The sequence below is a fragment of the Falco biarmicus genome, chromosome 14 (genome assembly GCF_023638135.1).
Source record: "Falco biarmicus isolate bFalBia1 chromosome 14, bFalBia1.pri, whole genome shotgun sequence".
Classification (NCBI taxonomy): Eukaryota; Metazoa; Chordata; class Aves; order Falconiformes; family Falconidae; genus Falco; species Falco biarmicus.
In genome coordinates, this window is record NC_079301.1 from 2,015,242 (window position 1) to 2,025,157 (window position 9,916).

At 46.4% G+C, this 9,916-nt stretch overlaps 1 protein-coding gene across 1 annotated transcript; it reads left to right on the forward strand.

Annotated features, from left to right (window-relative positions):
• The first annotated feature begins 247 nt into the window (after window positions 1-247).
• On the forward strand, window positions 248-9,869 carry P2RY10 (P2Y receptor family member 10). The gene is made up of 2 exons (XM_056359809.1): window positions 248-980; window positions 6,676-9,869. Exon 2 carries the CDS (start codon window positions 6,678-6,680, stop codon window positions 7,698-7,700), a length of 1,023 nt encoding a protein of 340 aa, XP_056215784.1. The 5' UTR covers window positions 248-980; window positions 6,676-6,677; the 3' UTR covers window positions 7,701-9,869.
• The last annotated feature ends 47 nt before the right edge of the window (window positions 9,870-9,916 follow it).

The window sequence follows — 9,916 nt, forward strand, 5'->3', positions numbered from 1 at the left end:
GGGGCTGATCCTGAGTAGGGAAAACAGATCAGATTCCCAGTGGCCTTCTGAAAATCCAATTAGATCCTCTGAGTGGATAAATCCCTATCCTCACTAATGCATTTCCCCCCCTGGGAAAAGGGTGAGGCTGGATTTCACCCCATTTTTTTAAGCCACTTCAGAAGTGCCACCGTTTGGCATTGCTGGCAGCGAGCTCCAGCCAAGTGCAAACTGAGCTGCCTCTTTATTTCGTTCAAGAGAACTGTCAAGCAAGGCTCACACGAGCGCTATAAAAAGCCATTGGGAAGTTAGACTCCGTCAGCAAGAGGACTTAGTGCGAGGTGAAACAGAGCAACCACCAGCTGAGCGGCTCACACAGCCCCTTGGGACTGAAGAGGACGTGGGTCAGTGGTGGGCTTGGCAGTGCTGCGTTAACGGTTGGACTCGATGATCTTAAAGGTCTTTTCCAGCCTAAATGATTCTGTGATTTGATGATCAGGAGGTGAGAACAAAGCTAAACTTCCCAGGGAGAAGCAGGCAGAAACCTCTGGAGTGTTTCCACAGTCAGCTTGGAGCTGTGCTTGGAGAGGAGGAAGAGTGGGAGAAGAGGAAGGGGTGCCCTGCACAGAGCAGCACCCAGCTCCACTCGGGACCCTCTCCCTCACAGCAGCCTAAGGGGTGCCAAGTCACCCTGGCAGAGCAGCAGTAGAGGAAACACCTAGGATGGAGGCACACAAACCTGATTTTTGGGCAACTGTGCATATGCCTGGCCAGGACTCAGAGCTGAGCGAGTCCCACAGAAGCAGGTGGGGGCTGCGAGCCGGGCACCCACCCCGGTGGCAGCCCCAGCATTGAGTCGCAGGCAAAGCAGCACCTTGCAGCACCCAGTGATGTCATTCAGGACACCGTGCACATGTAAACAAGGCTGCTGCGGTGCAGACAGAGCACTGAACTTCCTCCTGACAGCACAGTTGCGCTTAGCGGGGTTCCTGCCTGAAAAGGTAAGGCTGCTTTTAAGCTCTCTCTTTGTGAACTATAACCAACGTTAACGGGCTTGTGCTGTTTCCTACAAAAGCAGTTGCTGTCCTCAGACTTTTTCTTTAGGGATTGGCTCTTGCCAGGAGGAGGTTTGTGGCACTTTGAGTCGTGAAAAAACAGCAGCCCTCTTTGCGCGCCAATCCTCTGTATGAACACATGGAGGAGTTGAAACGGCGGCTGCATGAAATTGCTGTTGCTAGAGAAAGCAAAATGTTTTTGCGTGGGCAATTAGCGGTTCTCCAACTGCTCTCCAGTGTCATTGCTAGGCACAATTTCCTTCTTTTGCCTGATTTCTGAGGGAATAGATTTTATTTTAAAATCATACTTGACAGTAAGGGAAACTTGCAAATCTGTATTTTCTAGTGGTGACTTATATTATCATAAAAATAATGTACATGCTGCCTGTCTTTGTACCATCCAATGCTCTTTGATTGAGTTGCAGTAGTAGGAAATAAATATTAGTCAGGGGGACACAAGATGACAAAAATAGCAGGATTGCTTGGACCTGGCTTTGTTAATGAGAATCCTGAGGCAGTTTTAATTCCTAATTCAGACTGCAGTCACTGGGGTCTGGATTAAAACTTAACTTACTTCGTGGACTGAAGCTTTCCAATTGTATTTTGTAAAAGGTGGTTTATTGATGGGCTTGAGGTTCACTTGCACTGGCAGTTCAGCTTTGAGGGGAACTCAGCAAAGTAGCACATCCACAGTTCGGCACTCATAGACAGGATTCTAGTGGGTGGCCCCTGAATCTGAAATTTCTTAAAGTAAATTGAAAGGGAATTGCACCAAAGGTGAGTCAGTATGTCAGATCTGGTTTGCTGCAGATGTATGTAGGAGAGGACTTCAGCATCAGGCTGGAGCAGTCGGATGGGTGAAGAGTCTGAATTTTTTGTTCAAAGGCATGTTTTCTGGTGTCAAGTGAAAGTGCTGGGACCTTGGCTCCTGTGCAATCATCACCAGCCATAGGAACTGCATCCATGATGAAAGTTCATTCATGGGACAGCCCTACACCCAGCCTGGGGCAAGCACTCCAGTGAGGCTGCCGGGGTCCTGCTGCCTGAGCATGCCCTGCTTCTTCAGCTGCCTGAGCTGCAGAAATGAGAATTAGTGAGAATTAGGCTAGTGTTGCAAACTGAAAACAACTCATCACAACCGATCAGACAACCCAGATCTGCCCTTTTTTTTTTTTTTTTTTTTTTTTTTTTTTGCGGAAGATGAAAACCAGAAAAAGTACCCTTAACTGTAGAACTTTCCACTCCTGACTGCAGTGGTTTCATACCGAAGTGAGTGCAATAGTGTGAGACATTCATGGCCATGCAATGAGGGCAGAGTGTAGAGGAATTTGTGTCTTAATCAAATCAATTAACCAGCCTGCTGATGGGCATGCCAGAAAGATCCAGGACTCTGGAATGACATTCCAGTGTTTCTCAGTCCTATCAAGATGAACATCTTTTTCCTAGAAATGCCATGTTTAGTTTCCACACCTCCAGCTACAAGTAATAACATGTGCACTTAATTATGTCCTTACCGCAACAGCCTCAGAAAAACAGACTCTAATTAAAATGTAAAAAATAGAAGTTAGATAACAGTATACTTATTTACTACCAATTTTTTGGTAAATTTCATACTCTAAGTTGCAGTAAGAGCTGTCTCCCTGCAATACGTAAATAGGCATTGATAAAATCTGATGGAGCTTTTCAGACTTCTACCTTTGCTGTACACACATCTTGCAGCAAATGGGTTTGCTTTCTTTACAGCTTTGGAGACCTAATTTCAGACAGAAATTTTGTGTCTGCTTTTGTGCACGGGTGTGAAGATAAGGGGACAGTGTGGGGTGAAGCTTTAATCTCAACAAGAGAAGTGGGAGGAAGGACAGAAACAATCATTTTCGTCCCCTGTGCATATGCCTGGGTGCATTTTGTCGTAAGAGATGGTTTAATCTCATTATATTTTTATGACTTTGATTTGTTCTCAGAAAGTGCCCTGTTCTGATGAGCCAGCAGACATCACCCACGTATATATTAATTGCGTCAAGGCTTTTGCACTGCCAGCCAGGTCATCCTGCTCAGTCCACTTCACTGTAAATGGCCTGATGCTGAGTCCTTCAGATGCCAAGGAGAGGCTTTTTCTGACTCCACGGGCCATACATCTCCTGTTCATCAAACACAGTTTTACATTTGCTTGGGGTGGTGGGGATGGGACATCATCCACATTTCCACTGATCAGATGTTATAACCTTTTGTCAAAGCAGCTCCCTGGTCTCCATCAAAGTGCAGCTTTTTAGGACTTTTCTACCTGTAAATACTGGCAACGAGGACTACCCCTGGCAGCACTTTTTTCCTAATATCACTTTTTCAGCAACACAAGACTTTGTCAATTTGAATCATAGAATTCTTAAGGTTGGAAAGGACCTTTAAGATCATCAGGGCCAACCACTACCTCAGGACTGCCGAGTCCACCACTAAACCATGCCTCTAAGCACCACATCTACATGTTTTTTAAATATTTCCAGGGATGGGGACTCCAGCACATCCCTGGGCAGCCTGTTCCAATGCCTGACCACCTTTTCAGTGAAGAAATTTTTCCTAATATCCAAATCTAACCCTCCCCTGGTGCAACTTGGGGCCATTTCCTCTTGTCCTATTGCTTATAGAATCATAGAATCATTTGGGTTGGAAAAGACTTTTAAGATCATCCCCATCATTTGGGATCACCCTAGAAGATAGCAACACAAAGTCATGAGAACACGATCACACCACCGCCTCCACCTCCTGCCACTCAGACAGCCCTGGTCCCTTGGGGGTTAGAAAAATACCTTAAAGAGAAAAATACCTTAAAGAGGAGGGCAAAGAAATGAAATCTTGATTAACTCTGACACCTTGTGGACAATTAGCAAACGAAGATGAAGGCCAAGGGGGAACCTCTGCGTGCTGTGAGCTCCACCAGGGTCTCGGGCACCCTGCAGCCCTTGCAGCCCAGCCCTGTGCTCGTGTCTATCAGTTTGCTGCAATCAGAAAGTGAAGGCTGAATGCTGGTATCAAGCGGGTGCACTGAGCATCACTCTCATGTTATAGCAGACACGTCCCGGACACAGTTTACCCAAAATGGTTCCTTTCAGAGGCCAGTTTGAGTCAGCAGCCTGCACTTGATTATTCTGATTTCTGACCTTGTGGTCTGGTCATTAGCTGTCATATGAAGTGTAAATAAGCCTAACTGTATCTAGGGACCTCAATTAGCACATTGACTGTTATGACTCATTTGAACTGAAGAACATGTCTTCACTGGCCAGCATTTAAATATAAGCATGTCCTTAAAATAGAACATTTTGCAAATGTACCTAACCCTCCGTGGTTTCAGCAACCATCTAACACTTGTGTTTTGGAGGAGCACCCGCCAGTCAGTCTAACCTTGACACGCAGGGGAAAGCAGGCAGCTAGTAACTTTGAAAGTTGCTCTTAATGGCTTATTGGCAAAGTGTGAGGTCCCTTGAAGGGGCCAAAATCAGGTGTAATGAGCTGTGCTCTTACCACAGACAAGGGCAGCAGAGAGCACGGCCAGCTAGAGCTGCAGACAAACCAGATGGAAAGGGATCACAAACATCCTGGGCGCCAGAAATTCACAGCAGTCTCAAGGAAAGGGATATAACCCAAATTTACTGCTCTGAGAAGCAATGCCCTGAGTGAACACCCCGGTGCTCAGCTCCATTCCCTGTCCACTCCCTGTCTTGGTGTCCTGAGGAGCACCAGAAAGGAGAGCAGGCCTCCAATGTTGCTTCTCAGACCAGTGGAGATAAGGCCACAGGCCAGATGCATCTTTCCCTCTTGTTTCCAGCACCCTCTGAGCCTCTTTCCACCCCATGGGCACGTTATGGCCTCACGATAGCAGCAAGGCTGTGGTGTCCTGGAGGGGGGCAGCTGGGGACACCCCACCACGGAGCAAAGCATCTCATCCCAGAGCTGCCTTGGGGCAAAGGTTACCGGGAGCGAACTGCAGACTGGAGGGATTGCCAGGGAGGGACAAAAGCAGCCTGGGAGGTGTGCCCAGAGACGCCTGGCCCCCGTGTACCCATGCCATCTTGGTGAAATGAAAGGGATTAGACAGAGGGTTTCTTGACTGCAGCATTTCTTTGATGTCTGGTGTAACTGAAGGATGCAGCCCAGCTGCTTGAGCTGAGGGTGCTGCAGGAGATAAACAACAGACCTTGCTTTTTGAAGATTGTGAGAAAATGAAAGACAAATTTAAAAAGAAAAGCAAGAAAGTTAGCAGCAACATCTGTTTGAGGAGCCTGCAGGAGCATTGGTTAGGTGGCTCTGCTCACCCTCAGCGTCAGCCAGAGCCACTGCACCCATGGTGAGGGTGGCCTGTGTCCCATACTGGGACCTTGCCATGTCTGGACATTTCTGGAGTCTGACTTACAACCCTTCCGTAGCAGCCTTGAACTGTGTCTGTATGAGCTGCCAAGTCCAAGTACTGCAATGATTAACAAGCTGAAAACAGCTTTGTCACTTGAGAGCTCTAAACTCTACTCTTTTTTTTTTTTTTTTTTTTGTAACACGAAGGAAAAAAACAGGGTACAGGTTACTAATATGTACCTAAGGAGACACTTATTCTGGCAAATGCCCCTTGCCAGTGTGCAGGAAATGAGTCAGAAGGAATGAATCAGTGTCTGCAGTGCCATATGAAATAGGAAGCTAATATTCAATTTTAAGTTAGATTAGACACAGGAGGGAATCACTGTAATGAGAATTATAACCCTATGGGGAAATACCCGATAAAGCCAAACTCCTCCTACCTGTGTTGCCTTACTGAAGACAAGTCCCAGTTACACAAGCTGACGAAAGATGGCCCAGCAGTTAAACATGAGACGTTTCACCACCCGTACTCATCTGATTCAAAGGAGAGCCAGAAATTAGCAGCATGTAAAAATAAAATTATCTGATGGAAAATAGTGCTACACTGAGGCTGCTGGGGTGATGAGGAATGGAAGCTGGTGATCTGATTAGGTCTCTGCTTGTTACATTAGCAGAGTACATTAAATACACGGGCAGCACACTTCAGGAGCATTGGCTGCATTCACAACAGCCAAACTCTGCCACCCTTTTGCACATGGCCAGTCCCCACCATGCTAGAGAAGATGGGTCCATGAGGTCCACTGATGGGTTCAGGAGACATGTCACCCCCACATTGCCCGACGTACAACTTAATGGCCAGTATGATTCAGAGGTTGGCACCCACATTTTGGTCATTGGGCCATGTGGTTCATCATGCGCTGAAGCTGGGCTGTGGCACACCTCTCTTCCACGTATTCCTCCCCCGCTACCCAGAGACCAAACTGCAGATGACCTTGAGGAGATGGCTAGGACAGGCAGCTTCTCCTGCTCCTCTATTAGCAGTACGGCCCAGCTTCACCCATACTTATGGCACTCAGACAGCCCAGCAAGGGGACTGACGCAACAGGAATGGTTCCCCACCTCTGTGCGAATAGTGGGAGACCTCTGAAAGGGCAGCTTTGAAGAAGACAGCAGGACACTTTACACAGAAGACACTTCCAAACCTCTATTTTCTACTGAATAGTCAAATAAGAAATGCAAATGTGAATATTGACAACTCTTGCAGTGCCTTTGCCTTTACAGCCCCTATTTTTGTCCTCTACAGGAATGACCCACCCACACTATACCACAACAGAAATTTCCAGCAGCCCAGTCATGACACAGAGCAACCAGACCTGCTCCAGTCACAACATAACGTTCAAAAACAGCCTGTACGCAACCACATACACCCTCATATTTATCCCCGGCCTCCTGGCAAACAGCGCTGCCCTGTGGGTCTTGTGCCGCTTCATCAGCAAGAAGAACAAAGCCGTCATTTTCATGATCAACCTGGCCGTGGCCGACCTGGCTCACGTCCTCTCACTGCCATTGCGAATATATTATTACATTAACTCCACGTGGCCTTTCGGGAGGTTCCTTTGCTTACTGTGTTTCTACCTGAAGTACCTCAACATGTATGCCAGCATTTGTTTCCTCACCTGCATCAGCATCCAGCGGTATTTTTTCCTGTATCAGCCATTCAAAGCCAAGGACTGGAAGCGGCGGTATGACGTAGCTATCAGCGCTGTGGTGTGGCTCTTCGTTGGGGTGGCATGCTTGCCATTCCCCATCATGCGGAGCTACGGCCTGGCCAAAAACACAAATACCTGCTTTGCAGACCTTCAGGTCCGGCAGATCGACAGCAAGGTGGCCACTGTGCTGATGACAGGCACGGCGGAGCTTTTCGGCTTCGTCGGCCCACTCATCATTATTTTATTCTGTACATGGAAAACAAAAGACTCTCTTCGGGGCTTCCAGATACCACTGCAAAACAGTAGCGAGAGGCGGAAGGCTTTAAGGATGGTTTCAATGTGTGCCATTGTCTTCTGCGTGTGTTTTGCACCATACCACATCAACTTCTTTTTCTACATGTTGGTGAAAGAAAATGTCATTACAGACTGCTTCCTCAGTACCATCACGCTCTATGCCCAACCCTTTTGCTTAAGTCTTGCGAGTCTGGACTGCTGCTTGGATCCAATCCTGTATTTCTTTATGACTTCAGAGTTCCAGGACCAGATATCAAGGCACAGCAGCATGGTCATCAGGAGTCGGCTCATGAGCAAAGAGAGTGCCTCGTCAATTAAGGAATGACAAGAAAGCCAGCTTAAAAGAATGAAGATATTTCATATGGAATCTGGGACTGTTCTGTGATACTTGATTACCAACTCCATTGTGGAAGATCCTGCAAGTGTATTCAGAGGAGTTTTTTGGTAGTAGAAATCTTTCCATGTATAGAAGATAAAACTTTAAAACCAACATGTTGGAAGGTGATGAGCAACCCAACTGGCATGACTGCACCTACCACTGTGCCACCCACACCTGACCTAGCTTGCCTAGAAAATATGCAGAAGGGAGTGACAAAGCTTTTGCTAGGAAATGGTGGAAATGTCCCAGAAGCTTTTCTTCTGTTTTCCCAACTTCATGGCTCTATGATCAAGCCGGAGACAATCCCACACCCATACACTGACATCTGCTGAAGTCTCTTCTCTGCTAAAAACACACAGTGCATACAAGAACCTGAAAATGGCCCGTAATAATAAATGGCTGGTTTGGTTTCTGCACTCAGGGCTGCGGACATGTGAAGGTTGGCCCTTGCTTCAGCGCAGCAGCCCCGGCTTGCCACTGCCCGCTCCCAGCTTTGAGTGCACCCCGCTGGTCACCACGCTTACCTCTGCTTCACCTTCCCCGCACTCCCCCTCCCACCCTCACTCGTTATTTCCTCCTCACATCCCATAACCTACAGCTGGTGCAAGACACTCTGCAAGAAAATTCTCCCAACAGCTCCTCAGACATTCCAGAGAGTAGGACCTTCCCTTGCTCAAGTGACTTTCTTCCTCCCCAAACTGCCTCTGTTGCCCAGGGGCACACCAGCACATGGCCTTCACCTTTGGACCCCAAGGGGCAGATGCACTGGGAGCGTGCCGGGGGCTGGGCACAGCCGGACTCAGCATCCGTGCAGATGGATTTGACAATGCTGGTGGTACCATGAGGTCCTTGCTCTCTTCTACGTGTGGCTCCTCAGGCCCAGAGGTACCTGCGATGGAGCTGCCCAGCAAAACCTCAGCTCAATGGGTTCAGCTGACACATCTTTGAAAAAAAGAGGTGTCCTTGCCAAGGTGATTTCACTAATAGAGCATATGCTAATTTCTTACATAAATTATTCATCATGATTTTGTCCACCAACTCATCTCATGATCTTAATCAGTGACAAAGTATGAAAAGCAGTGACAAGAAAGGATACCATTTACCCCTTATGTTAAATTAGTGACAGCTCTTCACCCAAGTTCACGAGTTTGTGTAACTTCAAGAGTATCCTCACAATACCTGGGGATTGTTTTGGATGAACACAGGCGCTGATTTATTTGACGACTTGTGCTTTTCCAAAAGGAATGTGTGCAAATCTCAGTAAGCACTGCATCTTACATGTTGCTACAAAAATAGAAGACATACCAGAAACACTTGCTAGGCATATTTTAAACGTAACTACTCAATTCCACTTAATTACATTTTAACTCAATGAAAAACGTTCTGCATTTTCCCACTTGACTGTTTTACAATAAAATTGGAAAAAGCAAACAGTAGCCATGTTCAAATAACCATTACACGGGAGTTCCTCTAAAAGGCAGTGAAGACATACTGATTAAATACAACAAGCCCCATTTGTGAGAAGATGATTATGGGCTGCAGTATGATGAGCTTGATCTTACATGTAGATAAGTGAAAATATCGAAATATATCTATCTGATGGAAGAAACTGTCACAGTGAGAGTATTATTGCAGGCTTCTTTAGTTTTCTGGTGAGAAAGCTGCAGAGAAGGCAAACAGTCCATCTCCCACTGAAGTAAATGGAAATGTTTTCTCTGATTTAACTGGCAGCTCGTCATGCCAGTGATAAACGTACATGTTTACACACTGCAAGTAGTCCCTTTAAAAATGCGAGCAGAGGTTCATGCTCAGGTACACAGTTAAGCATGTGTAATTAAATTCTTGTCTGAACTGACAAGTTCTCTCATATGCTAGACACTGTATCATATTGTCAGGGAAGGAGACTTTAGTTCCAATGGTTGCTTTGAGAATTTTTATGGACCTTGATCAGCTAGCATGTGACTGGGAGCTGTTTGCTGTGATTTCTCATACAATTCTCCACTTATCAGGTGAAAATAAGTTGAAGGCACTGTTATGGTAACTATGTAGCTTGTCCTACATTTTTCTTTCCAAAACCTGATGCTTAAAAAAATAAACACAGTTTTGCAAACGTTAGCTGAATTTCATAGTCATCACTTGTACCTAGAAAACTGAATGGGATC